The sequence below is a fragment of the Sinohyriopsis cumingii genome, chromosome 3, assembly GCF_028554795.1.
Source record: "Sinohyriopsis cumingii isolate HCF-2022 chromosome 3, ASM2855479v2, whole genome shotgun sequence".
Classification (NCBI taxonomy): Eukaryota; Metazoa; Mollusca; class Bivalvia; order Unionida; family Unionidae; genus Sinohyriopsis; species Sinohyriopsis cumingii.
In genome coordinates, this window is record NC_142963.1 from 139,290,714 (window position 1) to 139,314,678 (window position 23,965).

Consider the following 23,965-nt stretch of genomic DNA (forward strand, 5'->3'; position numbering starts at 1 on the left):
ATCCTTGGAACAGATGATCTTCGATCATGGATCGCAGCCCCGTAGGAATGGTGAAGGTTTTCACTTCCACGCGTCGTATGGGATACTTGGCGGTCGTTCTGCTCAACGTCTGACTGATGTCGTTACCCACTTTAGGTAACACTTCCACGCGTCGTACGTAGAGCCTGGCTTCCTCGATGACAGTTTGCAAGCACTAGTACCTATCAAATGGAAAGCGGCACTACTACGATTCAGTCTCAGGCGGAGATTCACTACGTTCAGCAAATACTTTTATTATAACCACATGTCCAAATGCAAACGATCCATCAGTTCTAAACTATCTCCACTTTTGATTCTGTCTCTTCGTTCTACAAATCCCGCATTGTGTTCTTTGGTTGTATTAATTTCGAATTCTTCAAACTGGCCTGCATCGTCAGCTTCCCATACCACACAGGCATTGAGATGAGTGTTCTTGGCGTCTATTCCGTACGTCAAGAGATTTTCCAGGTACGTTCGATAAGGGTAAGTATCCATGCCGCTACTGACTAGTTTGTCATTCAAGTACAAGTCCACTCCACTGAACAAGGAATGCATGAAATTGTTGACGGGAGCTATTACCTCATCACCATCTAGGGGCGTATTATCCTCATCGACAACTTTGACTTTCAGGTACAAGTAACTGCTATTCAGATTGATGTAATCTTCGGGCTGTCCTTTGATTTCAAACTCGATGGGAGCTGAGGCTGTCAAAGAGGAGACGGGGTGAAATTCCACCAACTGGGATTCTTGCATGGTCATCATGGTGGGTGGCATGGCAAACAGATCCAGTTCCGACTTGGAACAAGCGCAAGACTCTCGGTGCATCATTTTTTGTTCTTTCTCAATAATCGAAAACTTCTACGTCTCGAATGGTTTTTCTTTTCTTTGCCTTTCTAGAAGTGTGAAGTCTGGTGAAAGGGTATTTTCTTCGTCATCTCTTTCTACCTTGTCCTTGCTGAATGCCTGACTCGGTAGCGTGCAGGGCATTTATAGGTGTTTCTCGGCGGCCCAAAAGGTCTTTACCCGTTTGCAGCAAGACATTTTTGCCTGCCCTCATGAAGGCTTCTTTAGGGTTTTGTTTGTCGATGATGACATTTTGGAGAAATTCTTTGCCTTGCGTCAGTGCGGCATCTTTCAAGGCGTGCAATCCGCGTGTCACCATCGGTTTCAACACCGGGGCCACCGAACGAAAAGCCGATTTTAACATATCTCCTAAACCGTGTCCTCGCTGTCGAGCAACCCCTCGGTACACTGGATACATGACTTACGAATCGTGAGAGAACCGTTTTCGAAAATGGAGTGTCACTGTGACCTTTCCTTTGGTGAATGGAATATTTTGTCCCAAATCTCCTTTTATAGCAATGTTGACCGTGTCCAAATACGACTTGCTGACCGGCAAATAGTGAGGATGTACAAATTCGCGGTGGACATGGTAAGTGTTTCCACCTTCCTCGTCAGCGACCGTGGCAGAATCCACTTTGAAAGGAATGACACGCAGTAACGGTACGGAGGTGTGTCCCACCACGTTATACTCCACCACATCGGAGTACACAAACATCAAATTCAGTCCTTGGTTGAGTTCTATCGGGGCACGAGAAAACTTGCTAAAAGAATCGTTGTCGTAAATAACTGGTGATTCGCCTTTTTGTTGTTCTACTTTCTTCCTCAGTTCCATGTCTCCGCCCAACATGTCAAACAATTAAGGACAAAATAAAATGGACACGATTTTACTCCCGTCACATTTCATCAAGAAACGACGGGCTGATTTGTGGTATTCCATAGTGACACTTTTTTTGACACTTTCCAAAGCTTTCAGAAACACGACATTAAACCTGGAGGCAATGGTGCTCACCAATTGTTGACCACTAAAATAATAGCCTGGGGGAATGAACAAGTGATAGGTGGTGTACTTTTGATTTTTTGTGCCAGGGATTTTCCTGTCATATTTGCCATGGGTATACAAGTACTGTTGCATTTGCTCGTCATAAACTTCCACATCAAAAAAGTTTTGATTGGGAAGGACATTGAGGACTTGGGTCGGGTGAATGATTTCCACTAAAGCCACTTCCCAATGGGCTTCGTGATTTAATGGGATGGCCTGAGGTAATTTGGCCGTGTAACAGCACAACGTGTTCTTGGGAAACACCTCCATGGAACTGTCACTAGGTAAGGTTAAGTAAAATTGGTTTTGGTGACTCATAATTCCAGAGTTCTGTGGCTGTCCGAGGGGATACTGGACGTCAGAGGCGTGTCTCCGCCCAAAATAGGGTTGTTGTTGGAGTGGTGACTGGCACTGGCACTGGACACAAGGTTCCCGTTGTTCCCGTTCGAGGTGAATTTCAGGGAGGGATTAGGAAGCACGTAACCGATGCAACTGCTCAATAAAATGGTCCACAATTGTTTGTCTCCTTGTTGCAAACTCAAATTGGCAATGGCTGCCCCGATGACACAATACACCACGAAGATTTGGCAGAAAAAGACGATTTGCGTTTTAGGCACACGTTCTCCGCACCACACCCACAAAGGTTGTTTTTGTAAATCTTGCAGAGAAGAACTGGGCGAAGGAGTGGTCGACGTAGCTGCAACTGTGTGAAACGGCATGATGGTCACTTCTTTTTATAGTCGATGACTTGCGAAGCGTCGATCCAAGAATCAAAACTGGGTGGATATCCTTTCCAACGTACTTTGACTTCTTTGACACGTCGTTTGCCCACTTTACGGGTTCTGCGTTCGAGAATGCTTTCGATGTCGTACACGTCGTCTTCTTTTTTAGTGACACGTTGTAACTCGGGCAAATAAAACATTCCTTTGAGCACTTCTCCGTTCATGTCTTCCAATTTATAGACGGCAGGATGACGACATGCACTCGTCCAGTGACACGAAACAATTCGGTCGTCCATTTAGGTAAGTAACCTTTGTCGAAAGTGCGTTTGGTTTTGCCAAGGCGGACCCAATCTCCTACGGTCAACTCTCCACTTTTCTTGGGGACAGCCCTCGTCGGGTACGTACCAAACAGGCGCTCAAACACCAACACTTCGTTCTCGGGAGTCACTTCTTGCGGGGCACGTCCAATGCTTCGATGGTAAGATTGGTTGTACGCTTGCACCAGGTGCGGCAAGATGTCGATGTACTTCAGAGTGTGGTGATGCGTAAAATATTTCCACATGCGTTCTTTCAAAGTGCGTTGAAATCGTTCCACGATGCTGGCTTTGGTTTCGGGATTCTCGGTGGTAAAAAAATGAATGTCACGTTTCTTTAATCCTTTTTGGAAGCTTGGTTCAGAAATTCGGTGCCTTTGTCCGTTTGCCATCGAAGAGGGTGACGACCGCTTTGTTTCAACACTCGTTGCAGGGCTCGCACTAACTCGTTGCTGGATTTGGAAGTCAAGGGCACGACCCAGGCAAATTTGGAAAAGACGTCGATGACACAAAACAAATATTTGTAGCCACGATTGTAGCTGGCCAAATGAGAGACATCGGCTAAATCGGCTTGCCATTGATGATCGATGCCTTCCACTCGGGTGCGACTTCTGGCAAACTTGCGTCGAATGGGTTTGTGTAAAGTGTAGGTAGCTTGTTCTTGTAACCATCGTTGCACTTGAGGTAAACGGAGACTTTTCAGTCGCATTTTGGCAGCACGATACAATGTTTGAACTGCTGCGTAACTTGCAGGATGGGAGGGATCGTAGTAAATTCTGGCTAACACTTTTTCCATTTCTTGGTTGGTGTGTTAATAAGACACCCACTCTTGGAGGATGCTACCCTTTTTCTCTTGGGGTATTTTCTTGGATTGCAATGCTTTGCGTGTGCGACCGGCAATAGGTGTCGAGGAGGAGGATGTGTGAACAGGGGATATCGGTTCTTGTTTCACTTCTGTCTTCACTTTCTTTTTCTCTTGTGATGAAGAAGGGGTGGCCATCATCTTTTTAATCCATCCAATTCTGGAGGTAGGTGGTGTTCTTAACTTGCGTACTTTTTCTGGTGGAGGTTGAAACCCTTCTTCTTCTTCTTCTTCTCCTTTTTCTGTCTTGGTCACTGGTACTGGTACTGGTACTGGTGACGGGGCTGGACTTTTCATCAAGGTCTTAAAATCTTTCAGATTGGGTAGAGCTGTTTCGTCTAAAGCTTTCTGGTGAAAGAGTTGCAGTCGTTGCAAGAGTTGACCGTCCTTTTGCGATTTTTCTGTTTCGGACAAATCTTGGCGATCCATCAAGGACTGCAATTCGTGTTGTAACTGGGACATCTCGCTCACATTGGGATTGGGAGGTAAATGCGTGGTGCGTTGTTCTTGCTAACGATGGCATTCCATCCATCGTTTGTAAGGCACTAAAGCTAGTTTTCGTCCTTCCATGGGGTTGCCAGGGGTCGATTCTGAGATCTTGGGACTTCAGAGGGCCTTTTTATCTTGCTCCCACCAGTCCTCCCAACATGGTTCCCAAGACTCCTTTCAGTAAGGGGCTTAACAAGAGGGGTAAAATGCCACCACGATGGACCAACATCTTCTTCTTTTGACGAAGGGGAATTTTCTTTTGAACCATTTGGCGAAGAACGTGACGATGTTTGCCTAAGCATTGTTTCTGGTGTTTGGACAAAGGAATCGTGCCTTTCAAGACGTTCAAACAGCATTCGCACACGGTATCGATGACCTCTTTGGAGGCTGATTGAATGAGCTTTTTTCGTAGGGGTGGAGAAGCTTTGGACAGGACAGATAACATGTCCCCATTTTTGACTAAACGAGGAGGCAGTCCTTTTCTTTTCTTTCCTTGGGGTTGTTTAGAAGAGGGATGTTTTCTGGAGGGTGACATCTTTGAGTCTTCAGCACCAAAAACACTGATACCCCGACTTGGTCACAGGCTTTTTTAATACTGGAACGCGTCGCCACTGGTTGTCTTTACGGCGTATCAACTTCAGGACAGGAAAGACACGTCGTGCAGGGGTACGCAACGGACTAAATCGAGCCAGATCTTGCTTGGACAAATCCAGTAAACTTTGTAACATGCCCGATCTTTCTTGAACTTTGATTTTGGGAGAAGGTACTTTGTGAGCAGCAGCCACTGTCACTAAGTTGGAGGGTCCTGCCACTGGGGAAGTTCTTGGGGTCATCAACAGAGAAGTTCTTGGCGTGATCAACGTCTCCAAGTACTCTTCAGTTCTTTGTGTCATCAACGGAGAAGTGGATGAACGTGAGGCTGCCGGAGACGCGGTCACCGCCTTGGTAGGTCGTGGTTTGCGAGTGTAAGGTTGCGTCCTGGCCGAAGTGCCTCTCTTGTGACTAGTTTTCTTCTGTGGGCTTCTCTTTTTCTGGGGACTTTTTCTCTGTTTCTTTTTCTAGGGGCTTCTTTTCTTTTTCCGGGGTGGTGTCTGGTAAGAGGAGGGTTCCGCCACTGGAGAAGTTCTCCTTGGGGACCTGGTCTTTTTCTTCTTCTTGGAGCTTCGTTTGACTTTTTTCTTGGGGAGAAGTTTGGGGGCATTAGGTTCCCATCTTAAGAGAGAGCGGATGATGACCCCTCCTAGAGTACAGCTCCCTCCAGGTTTCAAAATGATTTGTTTTTTGGTTTGAGTGTCGATGCGGGGATCGGCCAGTTGGGTCAAAGCGACTTTGTTTCGATCAAAAAAGCGTTTGGTTTGATGAGGAATCTGAGTGAGTCCTTGGAGTAATTGACGTGCCGTCACCGTGAACCATCGTTAGACTTCTTTGAGATTAGCTTCTAAGACACGAGCTCGTATTTGTGGATTTTTTTCTCGACTGATGCCATACAAGGCACGAATCAATTTGACGGGAAGATGCGACTGAAGGGACGTCATGTTCAAAATGTGTGTGAGACAGACGAAAAGGGTCTGAGGTTTTTATAGATTTTTTTGTGGAGTGAAATTAAGTCGAGGACGGAGACGTGTACAGGACAGGCCCTCCGTCTTGGCACCAGTGGTGAAACAAGTGGGTACGAAATCGCAAATCATCGGGGGTCGTAGGTTTCAAATCGACGAGTAAATAGGCGTGTGGCGTTTGAGTGGCATGGTCGAACGCCTGAGTCAGCCAAGGCGTTCCTAACTGTTTGGCTAAGACTTGCACTTGCGATTTATCTCGAGGGCTTTTAAACAAGACCACGTAATGCGCATTGAGACTGATGGTGCGATGGGCTTTACTTTGTTGAAACAAATTTTGGGTGATGTAAACGACACTGGCATTACGGTGATGCCCTTTGCGCGTGAACCACAGTTTAATTTCTTCTTCGTCTTCTCCTAACATGTCGTCAAAAATGACCAAATGGGTTTTTCGGGAGTCAGAGACGATGCCGTCGTCTTCTTTAGGAATGCCTTCCACAAACACGATGGAATCGCCTTGACTTTCTCGCAAGAGGCTGTACGCCGATTGCCACTATTTGTAACACCACACGATCCGCTCAGGTGGTCGATCGATCAAATGATGTTTATGTTCGATCAAACGTTTGACGAATTCGGTTTTGCCTGAACCGCTAGGTCCAGCAATGAGCATGTTAAAGGGATGGCGAAGATACAAAGCCTCCCAACTGGCACGATCTAAGTGTTCGTCGATGACTTTGACAGTGGAGGAAGAGGGAGCAGAGACAACAGAAATAGCCATAGTGCCAGGAATGTCACTTGTGACACGAAAACAAACAAGACGAGAGTTTATATACTTTTTTTCAGAACACGTTTATTGAATGTTTTAAACATGAATACGAGAGACAAAAATACATAAAAGCCAAAGGCTTAAGTACAACGATAAAAGGCACATGATAACCATCAACGTGGAATAAAAACAAGTGTCTGTACAACATGTTTTGGGTAAAGTTCTGTCCAGTTCTATAGGGGGTAAGGTCACACAAGTGTCCTCCCGAAAGGGTCTTTCAGGCCTGTCCACGACAGTCCTGTCGTGGGTGACGGGTTCTTCTGGCACCGTCACTAACACAGGTTGAAAAGTAACTTTTTTCTTTGGACGTTGAAAGGAAGGATCACAACTCTCGAGCATACTGGGCCACTTCTTGGGTCCAAGCCTCAAAATCCCATTTTTTCCAGTCACGGACATCTGTCCAATGGGGGTGTAAGTCACAAGCTACACACACATCGTCATACACGTCTTGGGTAGCTAAAAGTTGACGAATCTTTTTTTCCCGTAGAGGTCGAGAAGTATCCAGATGAAAACGTAAGGCTTTGAGCAAAAGGAGTCTCTCGTGAACATTTAAAGGCACCACTTTCATGTTGAATGGGGTGGTAAAGAGTTCGTAAAGAGTCCACTAGGAATCGGCTGGTAAACGAAATCCCAGAAAACAAGTCACTAAGACACACACCACTTGTCGACCCAAATTGAATGGATACAGTTCTTGTAATAATCAATGGTAATGATCCACGGTTTGAATATGGTCATTGAGTTCCTTCCACGGAATCTGTTCAATTACATACGACATAAGTCGTGGCATGGCAGCCTGTTTTTATAGTCTCTTTGTTTCGGAAACAATACACGTACTTTCTAGCCAGAGATCTTCGTTCTCCAGTGGGGAATCTAAATCTTGCATACTGTAACCTAAACTTCAGAGTTTGTTTAGGAGTTTCCTCTTCCGCTAAGTAGATTCCACGTAAAATACGTTGGTTCCTTTAACTTGTCTTCCTCAATGAGTTGCATTAGGTGAATCTCGAAGTAACCAAAATGATCAACACGTGGATCATCTGGGCCCTGGAAGTATTGAACAAGGTCTGACCACTGAAACAATTTCTGACGAATCAGTTCTCTTATACCATTCAGGTACCAGTGGTTCAAACACCGGTGACGTAACGGATGCAACTGTTCCTTACGTTTGACTTGTATTTTGACCAGCTCTCGGTAAATGCGTTCTCTCAACTCCACAGGCAAAGCACGAATGTTCTCTTGTAAAGTATCCATGAATAGGTCAGTCCGTACAATTCACAATCTTCTCCTAGAGCAAAAGTAATCCACATAGTGAGTAATTTCTGACCACTGCCATTCAGGGTAACGTCCAAGAATGTCACTGAACTCTTTTGATGTAAACGGTCTAGAGTAATATAATAGGACGAATGCACACTTGACCCAAAGAAATCTAACACACTGGTTGACTTTTTTCACTTTCCTGTTGTGAATTTCTCGGCACAAAAGTTCTACAGTGACCCATTGAGATTTCACTCTGGCAAGTCCCTGCCAAACTTCTTTGTAAATCTTCTCTTGCAGTTCTTTAGGTAATGATTCAATATCGTTTTTGAAATGAAGTTTAAATACTGGTCTCGGTGATGCCCAACATTTGACTCCTAGCCAATCTGGTTTCTTCTTCTTCGTCAACGACATGGTAAGTTACTTCAATGTCTCGGTCCCACTAAGGGTAAGTAATGACAATTCGGTGACCAACGAGCATGTTCTAGGTAGGCCGAATCTTGTGGTTCCCAGTGGTGAAGTGACACACCGCAACTGAAGCACTTGACTTTATCTCCTTCGCCTAAGTAGAAAAATCCGGCTCTGGCTAATTCTTCGGGGGTCGGTCCTCCCAGATACTTAGGCCATTTTCCTTTGAACGATTGAAGACGATTTTCAAAGTCGCAGTATTCCGACAAACGCACAGGAAACGAATATTCGTCTTTCACAGGTTCGTTTCGATGAGGGTTGGGTGACATGGACAGGAGTTTGCTCAGGGCTGGATGACATCCGTAGGGAGGTAGACGTGAAGGTGAACATCCACCTCTAAAACGAAACCCAGTAAAATGTCCAATAGGACGAGCGGCATCACTTTCGCATCCCTCAGGTTTGACACGCACAGCATCACTTTCCATGATAGGGGTAGTGAGAACAAAGTTCCCATGATGCTTTACGGCATCGCTAACGTCACAGCGTACAGCATCGTTCCCATCGCAAGGCTCACAATCGCACTCGTCTGCAAACTCCGTTACGCAATTACAATGGTAACAACATGGACAATCGCATTTTCCTTCCGGACATTTTCCGTCGGAATGCCAGGGTCTTATCCATCCAATATTAGTCACACTAGAGGAAGATACAACTTTTTTACAATCCCCAAACTGGAACGATGTCTCTTTCAAAGTATTCATCTCGTTTGCTTGGTCTTGGTAGTCACAATGAACTATCGATCTTGACCATAGTCCCTTTTTATACTAGTCGCAATGAAGTCTCAAGCTTGTACATCGTTCCTTTTTTATGTTTTTAATGTCTAGTTTTGGAAGGTACCGTCTCTAAGGTGCCGTCATCATTGTACCGTAATGCCATGGGTGGAAAGGCCATAGAAAGGTAAGAACAGTGCGGAGACCATCGAGTATGTTCCAGAATAGCTGAATCTTTGTAGATACATAGATCCATTCGTAACTTCAGTCCGCAAGCGAAACACTGTACTTCGTATCCCAATCCTGACTCAGGTCCCAAGTAGACAAATCCTGTTCTAGCTAAAATATGCGAAGAAGGTAATCCTTTCCAATCCGTAGGCCATGCTTGAAACGTGTCCAATCGACGGGCACAATAACAATAGTCAGGCAAGAAAACCGGAAAATGGTAGGGTTTGAACTTGGAGTTCTCATCAGGTTTCTCACTCGATTCTTGCTGTGGCGAAGTCATCCTACTGGTGGGTGGCTATCCGCTTACAACCAATGTTTTATACCAACATGTCCATACGGCAAAGTAAAGTGGTTGGGCAGTCGCACTCGCTTCTGGTACACGATTTGATCGACTTTTTCCAAGGGTCGACTGACGATGTGGTGAGTGGGTAAACGTACAATCTTGTTGGGTTGATAGGTGGTCACTTTAAAGTGTTCATCCTCTCCCGATTGCAAGGCTTCCTTCAATACCCCAAATTTGACCACACGACTGGTACGATAATTCAGAGTCAGTCCTTTCACTTTACACTGCGTGTGCACTTCTCCTTGTGGGTCCCCGGTATTCGTAGCCGTAATTTTTTGGACTACCACTGACGAATCTTAGAATCTTGTCGTCGGGATGCTCGTCTGTCCAGGCTCCTAAACGGTCTCCTTCGATGTCAGGGTGCTGTTGACTCGGGTGATGGATGTAAATGCAACTGTCCGTGTCAAAGTACAGGACGCGTTCCCCTAACAGTTCTAAAGCTTCGTACAATTTTAAGCGAGCATGAGCTGTCACGTAAGCTGCAATGATGACATTTCCGAAAGGGTCGTCTTGTACAAAGTCCAGATCTTCTTCGTAATTGACCAAGATCAAATCCTCGCGAACGACGTCCACGTGTTTCATGTATTTGGTTTTGTCGTGAATCATCTGGAAGTAGCGGGAAGGTTCTGTCAAATATTCCGTCTTGGGTAAACACGGGCGTTGTGCCATTTTACCCCACAAACAATTTAACATCACTTTGGCAAACGATCGCCTGCCTTCGTTTTTCTCGATGTGGTCTAAAGGGATGCCTTCTTGTTCCTAGTATTTCTCTTTGAATGTCTTTTGGTCTTCGGGAGTGTGACACCAGGACGGATAGCCACTGGCTTCTTGTTTCAGTTTCAAAAAGGCTTCCACGTAGTCTGCGAAAATGCCTTTCTGCGTGGGGTCACCCTTGTGGTATTGTTGTGTCTTGGGAAAGTGACAAATTTCGTACACTTCTAACAGTTGGTATCCCATGTCCAAAGCTTTGAACAATTCCACGCTGACCCACGTCCCCGTCAAGGTCCGTTCTTCCTGGGTGTGATGGCAAGGTTGATCTTGGTTGCACGTTTCGGCACAACTACGGCACAAAGGAAACATCAGTTTGCCTTGGCAATCGTGAGGTAACACGGAATGGTACAAGTCCGTGTGCGGCAAAACTTTACACTTGATCAGACCTTCGTATTGTCGAATGTTTTTCAGGTCGATGTGTTCCGTCAACAATTGTGGGTGCCCTACAGGAAAGCGACAATATTTGCACACGTAGGGATACAGCGAACACACGTCCAAGTATTTCATTTCTTCTCCTTTCTCTTCGTCGGCTTGATACAGCAAACAGGAGGCATTGGTCCTTCCTCCGTACAAACTATCCATCGGGTTCAGCGGGTCCATGAACTAGTAACTTTCCACGAGGCGTTTAAACTCGGGATCGGTTTTCAAACGGTGATCGTATTCGTGTTCGCACATTTCCACCACTTGGTATCCTTCCTGTTCTAACTTTAGGCGTCGCTGACAAGTGGCCTGGTACAAGTCTTCCATGGTTCGTTGTAAAAACTGATTTTTAGTGCCACGGTCAGGGTAACAGACGGGACATCCGTGAAATAAGCAACCGTTAAACTCGTACACGATCTTGGGGTTTTCTAAGTCCCAGCCATCGATCGAATGCGTTCCGATGCTATTTTCGCCCCCTCCGTTGCGGGCATGCTGAATCCACTTGTCTTCCTTGTCGCACAAGTAATGTAACCAGCGTAGGGCTTTGACCGAGTATTGACGTTTGACATAGTTGGTCGTTTGAAGACTGATGACAGATACGGTGTTTTCAGGCATGAATCGTTGCCGGTACACTGAGGAACACGCTTTGGCAATGGTGCAAGCTTCTTTCAAAGGATCGACCCCTCCGTGTTCCATGAACAGTTCTCGAAATTTTCCACAGCAACGTCGTAAAATGTCCACGTCGGAACGACAATACTTTAACATTTCTTCCTGAAAGTCGAAAGGGTCCGAGGCGTGAGCCTGGTACCAAGCGTAGAAAGCTTCTCGTTGTTCGGTACGCATGTTGTCGAGGTCGTAGTAGTGATCCTCAGGTAAATGGGGTAGAACGGCGTGTTGATTGGCTTCCGTATTGAAAAAGTGTGGAAAGTACCCTTTAGCCATTTCTGTCATTCCAAACGTTTTAGGCATTCGACTCAAAGGCATGGCCAAATAGCTCATCGAATCTTTAAACTGTACTTGTCCCACTTGCATGAAAATGATTTTGGCTTCGTTCAAAGTCACTTTAGGACGCTCGGTGCCTTGTTCCGTATAGTATCTGAAAAGAAACTGTCCATCGTATCCGGAGAAATTGTGAGCCATCACCGTGGCATGACGATGACAATCTCCATAATGTTCGATGTCCTCTTGGCTCCACGTCTTGTCGATGGGGTCTAAGACCCATTATCCAAAATCGGCTAACGTGTTCGGTCCTCGAAAGATTTTTTCACGCCCTCCGGGAATCTTGCTGCAGTGAGGGCAATGACTGAAGATAGGTTCCTGAATGCACTTCTCGCACGCTCGATGAGCCACGCAGAAATTAGGAATGTGAATGCCGGTCTCTTGCATGCATTCGAAATCAAAAAAGATGAAATTGCCTTTCTTCTTGTGACCGTCGTCTTTCTCTGGTAGGAGTTGGTATTTTTGCACATAGCACTGGTGTTCCAAGTCCACGATGTGGTGACATATGTGACATTTTTTCTTTCCTTGACATACGTGTGCCTTGGTATTATTGGCACGTAGGCCTTGTCCACAGGTAGGGCACAATCTCAGGAGTTGACAAGCACATTTCTGCTGTGAACCTTGCGTCTTCAGATGTTGTTGGTAACAGGCAGGGCTGACAAACGTGCGCAGACAAGCAGGACAATGTACTGGTCCTTCGCTCAGACAGGGTGGAGAGGCCAAACATCCTGAGCATTTCAATCCGCAATGTTTGTGTTGCTCTCGATTATTATAACCATGGTCACATTTCTCACAGTAATAACCGTATCCCAGGAATGCAGTGATACTGGTAATGGTATCGAAATGTTCATCGTGATAATAGACATGAATGTATTTTCCGTCCTTAAAGTCTTGGCCTCGAAACAACAGAGCCCCACGCACTTCTTGAGGGTGCACTTTCAAGGTGTAGCGTGGAGCTAGGACATCTTGCAATTTTTGCATTTCAGGAATGCCGCAGGGTGTGTCTTTAGATAGGTCAGCTTGTTGCAACAGGAGTTCTGCTTCATTTCGTTGTTTGGCTCGGTCGGATCGTTGAATAGTTTTCCAGGTTCTTTTCCATTCTACCGTGTCGTTCTTGTTGGCATAGGTTCGTCCCACCACGATGGCTCGGGCTAAACACATCTGGTCTTGAGAATTGTCAATTTGGACGAGACTCTTTTTGGTGCTGCGTAGGTCGTTCACCAGTAACACCTTTTTGCGTTGTCCGGTCCCTTGAGGAGGAGAGACGTGGGTCATGTCCAGTTTGGCTTTTCCATCGGTGATGTCAAACTGGTCATTAGAGTGTTGCACGTGTTGAATCTTGTCCATGACTTTGGAAGCAGTTAGTTCTGTAGGGCTGCTAAGCTCGATCCAAACAGAGGATTTCAAACCGTCGTGTTGTATGGAAAGTCTCAAGCGATCGTCTTCTTTGGGTTGACATTGTCGCTTGAGTGCGGTGAGCAAAGAATCCCACACCCCAGTGATGAACCCTTCTGCTTTCTCTAACGGTACTTCAGCCTTGAAATCTTTAAACTTCACTGTGTATTTGTAAGCCGTGGTTCTAAATTTTCTAGAGGAGCGCTTTTCCGTCTCTCGAATGGAATAGTACTTTTCAGGGTTAACTGAGGGTGGTGAACTTTGTTTAGAGGGTTCGGATTCTGGTTCACTCATGTCCTCTTCAAAATCACTGGCATGAATTTGTGCCAAGACTTCAGCCCTGGTACGAGGCGATAGATCACGTTTCTGCCTCTTACTTTCTTCTTCTTTCTTCTCGAATGAATAGGATCGTTTCATCTTGAGTGAAAAACGTCAAATGACTCAAGTTTAAACACCATGGGCTAGTTTATAGTCATAGCAAACCAGCGTATATAAAAGGGTGTGTGTCTTGTCCTTTCACTATTCTTTTCACTCTCTAACCGAGCACAACGATGGAAGAGACTACACAAATCGAACGTTTCATCAGAGCTTTGCGAGGGTTCATCAGAAAATTCTCTTCAGACCAGCCGACGGACTACTCTCCTTCCTTTCGAGATAAAAGTGAAGATACTTGCTATATCTGTCAGAAGAAAGGGCATTGGTCTTCAGAGTGTCCAGACCGTCAAAAATGAAAAACGGGTTAAAAGAGACAAAAGTCAAGATACCTGTTATTATTGTCAAGAAAAAAGACATTGGTTTCCAGATTGCCCAAAAAAGAAACAAGAGGAGTCAGAAGAAAAGAGGGATTCTTCTTCAGAAGAGAGGGATTCTTCTTCAGAAGAGAAGGATTCTTCAGAGGAAGAAAGCAGCCAGGTAAAGAGAAAGAAACAGGAGAAGAAAAGAAGAAGGAAAGAAAGAGAAGAGGAAGAGGAGGAAAATAATGTGACGGTGAAGAAAGTTAAAAAACAGAGAGACTAAACAATGAGACAGAAGGAATGTAAGAACTTTTTAAAGTGCTCTGTTGTGAATTGTGAATTGGATTGTAACTATTGATAAAAGAATAAATTAGCTATAAAAAGGTAAGTGTCTTTGAGTTTTGATTTTAAATAAGAAGCTACACTCACGCACTCATATACACGTACTATTGGGTAAAATGTTTTTTTTTGTTGTTGATTTTTGAGTTATTGGCAATTGAAAGTCTATCTCTTTTCGAGAGAAGTGGGTGGCCCTGAAAAGGGCCTTTGGTTTTTGGTGTAGGGGTGAGTTTACGCAATCAACTTTAACTGCCTTAAGCCTTTGCCACGGCCAAGGCCTACTTCTGGACTGCGTACTGTTGATGATGATGATTGGGTTGAAATCACTAAGGGTGGTAGGGTTGGCTTAGTCACAGGGTTGACGTGTTTAGCTCGGGAAGGTCGTATTCTCTTCGGTCGTAATAAAGAAGTCTGATACATTTGTTTCAGACTTCTTAACTTCGCTAAAATGTCCAACAGTACCGTGACCGTTTGATTTTCACCCTCTTGTTTCTTTGCTGCTACTTCTTCTTCTTGTTGTGTTTTTTCTTACCGCTTCTTCTTGCTGCTGTTGCTGTAGGAGAAAAGCTTGTTCCGCTTCCTTTTGTCGTTGTATAAATTTCTCCAATTCTTCTTTCTGTCTCTGTCTAAAATTCTCCAATTGCGGTAATGAAGGTGACGAAGGTTCCGGAACAAATTCTTGCGAGGTAAGAAAATCCACAAAATCCCAATTTACCTCTTCTGAAAGTAAGTCCGGGTTCCCTTGGGCGGTCTCCTCTGCTGGTGTACCCCAATTTATCGTTTTCTGAGTTTCCGTCATGTTGAATCACTGTCGCATAGATTGACTGCACACAGACGCTAACGAATCTATATAGACCACGTGACGTCACAGACTGCTTTCTTCAGATTGGATGCGGGCTGACTGAATTTTGTAAAGCGTGTTTCGATTGGTCAACAAACTCAATCCGTTTCAATCCTACCTCTACCTATAAATAAGTGCAGTTCACTGCATTTATTCACCTGTTCTCGGTGCCTCAAGATGTGGACCGATGTGCAATCTTCTACGCTTGTGTCTTCAATGATGTTCCGGACAGACATACCCATGTTTGTCCGATCCAAGTGGACAGTTGTCCACAGGACAGACACCAGTCTGTGGATACGTAGGATCTACGTAGAAAGACAAGGATGCCTCAAAAGAGTCCTGATTTACGGTCCTACAGTGAGACGCAGCCTAAGGACAAGAAGAAGACCAATGCGGTGCCCTTTATGTTAATGGATACATTAACACAAACCCAAAGGCCCTTTTCAGGGTCACTCATAGGTCTCGAAAAGAGATTGACTTTCAATTGCCTACCCCATTTTTAATTTTTTTTATTTTTAAAAAAAAATTCCCATGTTAAATTTCCCTTGACGCTATACAGTCCCACCCTGTTTAAATTCCTTTGACGCTATACAGTCCCATATTCCCATGTTCAATTCCCCTTGACGCTCAACAGTCCCAAAATCTATTTCCCATGTTAATTTCCCTTGTCGCTAAACAGTCCCAGGGTTTTTCTCCATGTTAAATTTACATAGTCGCTAAACAGTCCCGGTGGGGGGGGGGTCTGTAATGCTAATTCCCATTGTCGCTGAATCGTCCCCCTTCACTACTGACTTGTCACTTGTATATTATTTGTAAGGACCTTATCTTGCGTCTGTTATATAATGTAGCTAGCCTAAATCCGTAACATTGTATCAACGCGGAATGTGCCAAAGCAGCTTGTATGTGGCAGTCCACGAAACATCTGTTTTAGTTCATTCAGAAACAAATTTAAACAACCACAAGGTAAAGAGTCTCTTACGCGAGTGCACATGATTTGTGTACAAATCAAAAGTGCTGGCTTTTGCGTCCATTGTTTGTTTACAATAGAAAGTAGTTCCTTTATGCACGTGAATGCTATATGTGTATTGTCGTGCGAGTTCAGTATCGGGTAATACTGAACGATTCTGGCAAGGTAAAGTTAACGGGGAAAAAATGAGCATGTAATAATTATAGGTTACTGCATTTGTATGGGGAAATACAAACGAGTTTTTCCTGATTTATACTGCAGGACCTTTAGGAGTGGAGTATTCATCCGAGAAAACGAGCTCACATTTTTCCTTACAAATGCAATAACCTTTCTTTGATTATATACTCATTTTCTTATTCTCCCTAAGGCTTAATTAAACGAAATCCACTACAAGAAACAATGTAATTGAATTTATGCTGTATTAAAAAATAAATACACAACCATAGAGTCAACAATACGCAATAACTATATTAGTGCGCATACAGCACCGCCCAAGAGCCTTTGAACTTTGTTGCGTTCGACAGTAGTTTAAAAAGGAATTGTTGTTTTGGTCCATTTAAAATTGAAATTTAGAGTCGTATTGTGAATGAATGAGCATTGCAACAACTTTTACATTTGGTCTGGAATGAATGGATTTTGTTTTAATATTGATCTAACTCAATTCTGCTTTTCTGACTATGATGGACTGGATTATTGGGTTAATTCAATGAAGTAAGGAGAATAGATTTCAGCTGGAAATATATTCGATATTCCAGTACAGTTTCGGTTTGTATGAGGTTATGCTGGACATATGATTCAGATTTGCAAAACTAACTAATAAAATACATTATGAGGAATTTCAAGATGTTAAAATATAAATATATTTGTTACCATTCATATTACCAGCCATAGAAGACATGTTTATGCCCTGTCACTTGCACCTCGATGTTAGAGGGACTCAAGCTATGACGTATACCATACAGTGGTTAAACGTCGAAAGCCAGCGGAAATAATACTTTTTCGTCATCTTAGTTTATTGGCTCTGTGACTCTTAGTTTCCTACCAAAACATTCAGCTGCATTTACTTCTCGAATCTAATATTTTGACAGACTTGTAAAATGGTACGTCTCTGATGGATATGCGATAACCCTTGGCCTCAATATGTTTGTCTGTTCAATATGTCATTAGACCATAGAGAGCACCAGTCATAATGGGAACCATTCTATTTGCGAAAAGATATGAATATTTCTCCTAAATAACTGTGTCAATGATTAGAATGGTATTTTAAATTAATGCGTCAGTCATGTTTGTTGTTAACATTACAAATATGCCGTTCATTCGTTTGCTTGCTTGAAAGTTTCGTTTTTTGACTGAGTGAACTAGTCCGCATCGTTTACTTTATCATATATACTTTCAAATGGACCAAACAAGCTTGTTTAGTTCATTTACAAACAAGGGTCTGCTACATGAGTGTACATGGTTTGTTTACAAAGTCGTTCCTAATACTCTATACTGATTTTACGCACTCGTGTTGTGAACGTGCGAGCAATATCCAGATGTTCAGTATCATAAAATACTGCACGATTCTGACAAAGTAAAGTGATGGGAGATAAAAATGAGCATATAGTAAAGATCAATACAAGTTATCCATTTATTACGTCATTTATAATGACTCAATGCAGTGTATCCTTTTCTGTTGAATACCATTACCGATACTATTATTGTACGAGAGAAATTATTACAGCAAAGGAGGCATCAGGTTATTGTGCATTCGGTTCATAATTACTAAAAAAGTTATGTTAGATGACAATATCTTATCAGTTTGGCCATGTCAGCTAAATATAAACTGATCCAAAAGGTATGTTTGTGACCCCTCTCACCAGCTACGAGCTTTGCGGGTGAGCTGTGAGAGAAACTCTGGCCTTCAACGATTTTCCTGCAATGTAATGCCATTTGGTAGCATTTCCTGGCATCTAAATTCTACCATTCACACAAGGTAATCAATCACCATTATATGCATGCCATTTCCACATTAGGCCCAAAAATGTCACCTCACTGTTTAATGACTAGTGGTTGTCTACGAATTCGAAGATAGACGTCTATTTTAAGTGATTTGTGCCCAGGTGATGTCTGGATCCCTCTCACTCGCTGTCCTGCGGAAGAGGATTAGCAGGGTGTTGGAGGCGCCGATGAATAAAGTAACAGTTTATTCATGAATCACTTGCTAGCACCAGAATTGAGTTCGCAAATTCTTGCTATGCTGTGCATATGTAATTTGCTGAAATGTCGGGATCCAAGAGCAACAAACATATGTACACACAGTTTTGATCATTTTCGAAAGAAAAATCAGCTGTTTTGGCTTCCCAATACCTCTAACGACCGGGCAAACTCCCCTTCCGCCCCCTTCACGTCAATACACTTTTGTCTATACGATACTTGTTAGTCATTTCTCGTACCACAGTTGATGGACAGGTGACAGGTGCAGTCATCCAAATCTACGCGAATATTACCTAATCGCATCTTTAACTCATGTGTTTATGTTAGACAAAGGGCCAGGCATGCGTCAGATATGACACTTATGTTCGTGTCATTCAATTAAATGTACAATTTGACGTTTTAACTTAAAGTGGTTATTTTAGACAGGGGTCGATACCTTAGTCAGATGGGACACCTTTGTTCTTTACTCTGTATTACATTTGTGTGTGTGTGTGTGATATTGATTTTTAACGTAGCTTTAACAATTTTTCAGTCATGTAACTACGATGACTGCAGTGTGGTAGTTTAATTGATGTCTAGCACTGGGGTATCATGCTGCAGATATGTTCCCTTTGCTTGCTTTTGAAAACTTTATTTACTTGGAAAGTAATTGGACTCTATTTTATATGTTATATGAGACATTTTGTTTTATGTTACAGGACCGAAGATGTATCCAATTCAGATAAAATACAGCAATACTCCATATGCCACCTGTTTCAGCATTCCAGACAATGGAAGTTACGAATCATATCAGCCATTGCAATTACTCCACAGTCCAGATGGTAAGAATTATCTTAAACCCCGAGTAATCTTCATTCTATCAAAAGAAGAAGAATGTTACGAAGATGACAACGATGATCACTGTGATTTTTTGATCATGACTTTAATGATGGTGGTGATGATTACGGGAAAGAATATGAAGGCGATGATGATAATGGTGGAGGTGGTAATGATGATGATGATAATGGTAATGATGATGGCAGTCAAGATTATATCGTATTTGATACTGATGATGATGATGATGATGATGATGACCTTCGATAATTACAACTTATTTGTTAATTATAATTATTATTATGCTGAAGATCATTATCGCGATTGTATTAGTGATGACAATGATGACAGCGATAACACATTACAAAATTTATATCGCTATCAACTTATTGTGTTCAGCTATGGTCGAGTTTTGTCTTTATAGGTATAGAAATAACCGCTGATGTTGGGGACCAGGCGCAACGTGACCATATCCTAGCAATAAATGTAACAATTAATTCAACAGTGATTGAAATCGACACCACAGCCATTTCCATTGTTGAAGTAAATAATAGACATAAATATGAATGGGGGAGCCACGATCTGTTACTTCTGGATGTTAAACTTCATGTGGAACCATCATCAGTTAAAGTGGAAACAGAAGGGCTGAACATACTGATATACAAGATCGGAAATCCCGGCAAAGGGTTGGGATTGTATATGAACGAGACTACCTTTCCGATGTACTCTTCGCCCACTGGCCTATTAGGTAAGTGGTAGAAACATTGCGATGGATCTCAAAGCCTACGAAACATTGTATTGACCACATGAATGTTACGTGTATTTGGCGACTGTGAGATACAGCCCTATTAGACGTTCTTGCGTGCATGCTCCAGTGCATGTGCAATGTCGCACAACTCTTTCTAGAGTGTGTAGGAAACATATTTGACAATTTGTGATAACGTCTGGGAGTGATATACGAAAATTTGCAGAACTGCCATCGAAATCCTGAACTTTCTGAACCCCTGAGGTCTCGACGGTAGTATGGGTACGGGTAGAATCAGTTGGAAATGCTGGAAACATGCTTCTTTAACGAGCATATCTTGCGTATGAAGTCATCGTAATCGTTTTGTTATCATTGGTTAAAAACGACATCTGTTCATGAGGATAACATTTATGAGTGGTTGTTAAAAGTGGCTGATCAATTTTGACTGATAAATTGTACCTGAAAAATATGGACTGAGATATGAAGTAAATGTTTAGATCGAGAACAATAAACTGAAATGCCTGATTGGACCCGTTCTACTACTGGTCTTTCCAGAACATCGAGTTTATACAGTCTAAGTAAAAAAATGCAAAAGTAATTAAAAAATTGCAACTGTAACAAAATGACTAAAAACTAAAGTAGGCCTTGAGTAAACAGAGGACCTGCAGAGTATACCTACCATAAATAGAGGACCTGTAGAGTATACCTACCGTAAACAAAGGACCTGTAGAGTATACATACCATAAACAAAGGACCCGTAGATTATACCTACTGTAAACAAAGAACCCGTATAATATAATATCGGAGACAGTCTTATAATGTTCATTTTGAGGCATTTTACTATCAAGATGAGATGCAGCGTTGAAAGTGTTGCTATGCCGTTAAATAATAAAATAGCTACATCATTACTAATTTGAAATTTTGCAGAGAATAATCCGGTGTCCTAAGATATCGACTTTATATCTGTGCAACGACGGATTACTATCATTACTCGTTTAGTTTCTTACCCCTTTTCTGAAGGTTTGTTCAAATAAATATAAATTATGAACCAGTCAATCATAATATCTGTGCAGAAATAGCAACGACATCAGCAAAATTAGTTTCACGATGAAAAATTATAGTGTTTATAGATAATGAGGTAATGATTAGTTTGCTACTGTTGTTGATTTTCTCTCGGAATATTATTAAAGTATATAGCACGGATAGTTTACGTATAGGCGTATTTTGGACCCTACTCCTTGTGTTCATATCTATTTTTGACAACAAAACCCACACTATTGTTAAAATGTGTATGATCAGTTATTTCGGGTATTTTGTTTATACAACCTCTTTGCTGAATCTCAATGCAATCCTTTTATCCATTGCTCGATGCTTTGTCAATTCTGTGAAAAACAAACAATGTGGACAATGCAAATTATTGTCTAGTAGCGCTCAAAGATGATACAAATGAAAATAGAATTGTATTTCAGACTTTTATTCATTATTCCATGTAAAACTTAGCTCTACTTACATGAAAATTCAATTGCCCAAGAATGACTTTTATTTGTCATGACTGGGTTATGCGATATATATATATATATATATATATATATATATATATATATATATATATATATATTGCGATTTAGAATAAACGTGATCGTTGGCAAGTAGACCAATTAGTATGGTTTCAAGCCCTCTGCAACTCGGTGTACTGATTTATAGAGAAAATTTTGTTGTACGATGTTGACTATTTGGTCGTCTCAAGTTTCTAACACAAATGTGAAATGTGAAAACCGTTTACTCATTTAGCTAGTGCATCTTTGTGTACAATGTTAGATTATTAGTCGCAATTCAGTTTGGAAAACAACGTTTATGAATATAACATTATGTTTTATGCTAAAATCAAGAACAGGGTTCAGCTTGCTTCTCCTATTGTGAGGATTGAATCATACGGACAAGGCTAATGGTTTTTATTGGACTCACACACAGACATGAACAATAAAACGGTGTATTAGTGAACAAAATATAATGACACGTGTCAGTTAAAAGATCCTCAGTGTAATTTAATATAAGAAAATAAGATGACATTGATATTTTGACACTCAGTATTTCAAGATCGATGTTTTATGTGCGTGTGTTTGTATTGAAAGCCATTGTCGATGGATAATGAGGATCGCATCATTTGGATGTATAGTTAGGATGCACTTTGTCACAAATTAATTATCATTTAAACTTGAAACCTCCATTTCCTTATTTCTTTGAATATTCCTGTCAGGATACATGTACTGAATTATAAATAATACTGCAGATGATGTACAGTAATACATTTCAAGCACAAGTCAGCGAACCTGACATCCTAATTACATAAAACAACTTACGATTAAAGACATACAATTTTATTGGATTTGAAGAATCAGATTAATAAGCATATTCAACATAAAGACTTCCATTTCTGTTCAGTATAATAGACATAGTGCCCTGGTGAATCGAGGTTTTATTTAAGAAGTTAATTAATCAGTCGGAATTTTATGATGCACACGAGACTTTGTTGTTGTCTCGTCAACTCATCTGCTTCAGTCTTTCTTAACCTTCCTGCCTTCTTTCTTTCTTTCGTTTCCACCTCTTCCTCTTGTCTCATTCCTTCCTCATTGCTTCATTTCTTCCTACTTAATCCTTTCCTTCCTCTTTCCTTCCTCTTTCTTTCCACTCTTAACTTACCTTTCTTCGTCTTCTACAATTCTGCCGTCTCGTGCGCGCACCCTGGAATACGTCAATCTCTCACAGACCTTCCGTCAGATAATTGGGCGACCAACTTTACAAGGTCCCATCTGCAACATCAAATTTCCGCTTTCATAACTCATGCTTTCATTGCTTTATTACTTGGCAAAAAAAAATTACTACCATGAATATGGTAACACACGAACACCATCCAAATATTAATATATTCCAACATCATAGTTAATGAAGTAATTATTCATACCACATATGTCATAATAATTAAGGAATATATATCTAACTCAGGGTCTAACTTCGCATAACCTTCAATCTTACTAGATTCTAATAAATGCAGATCCGCATCTTAACACACGCATTCTGATAATGCAAATACATTTCATAACTCAATTAAACATAAGTACAATAATTAAAGGTAACAAAACCTAATTAACTCAGCTCAAGTAAAACATTCGGACAAGCTATCAGCTTACCTTTAGAGGCGTTTGAATCCAATTATAATTCCCCGTTAAGAGATAAGTCACTGTCACTAAGAGTTACAAATCTCTTAAACGCAGTTTCCCTTTCCTAGGACACTGTGATCTGAGCCAGACTCATGTATCGGTATCCTCCAGATTCCGCAGCATACTGAATTCTTAGTGAAGGTTTCAATACAAATGATGTCTGTTCCCACTTAAATTTTAGACCATACTCCATTCTGTTTGAGCCCTGTAATCGAATAAAGTTGACTGGTCCGCTCTCCCAACCAGACTGAATTTATCTCAGTGTCAATCGTCCCACTCTGGGCGGATATAACACGAATAATATATATATATTTAGCCCACGACAATATTCAATGCTAATCAAAAGATTATATTCCTTTGAAGCAAATTTGGTGGCTCCGGATTGTATCTATATTTATTTATAATGAAAAACAGCACAAACCTTTAATTCTGTGCAACTAGTTAACAAGTTTCGCATTTACTATGTGCATCTGCAGGGATATACTATTTTTAAAGAAACGGATGACAATTTTATATGTATACCATAATGAATAAGGTACGCTAGTCTCTAATGAAAACTGAATCAATGAAATAATTAAGTTCAGACAATCAGTCATATATACAATTGCATATGTATAAAAGATATATAACATATAAATTCTTCAATACAATTTTATAAAATTTTATACAGTGCCTTGGTATTAAGGCCATTGGGATATAAAGTATCAAACCTATCAATCCAGTAACTTTCTTTAAATAGTCTATTCATCTCTCCTGTGTACAAAACCGAGTGGCAAGAAAGAAAATCACGTAAAGAGTGATTATTTGTATTAAAATGTATTGAAACTTTAGAAGAATATTGAAAGTTTAACTAAAATTAAC

General features: G+C 41.7%; 1 protein-coding gene across 7 annotated transcripts in view; it reads left to right on the plus strand.

Annotated features, from left to right (window-relative positions):
- The window catches only part of LOC149803951 (inter-alpha-trypsin inhibitor heavy chain H3-like), a 118,942-nt gene that overhangs the window by 92,229 nt on the left and 2,748 nt on the right, over positions 1-23,965 (plus strand). For all 7 annotated transcript variants that reach the window (XM_089953773.1, XM_089953776.1, XM_089953775.1 and 4 more), the window contains 2 exons: positions 19,027-19,149; positions 19,566-19,889. In XM_089953773.1, the coding sequence (XP_089809899.1) occupies positions 19,027-19,149; positions 19,566-19,889 (447 nt within the window). The remainder of the gene's footprint in view (positions 1-19,026; positions 19,150-19,565; positions 19,890-23,965) is intronic.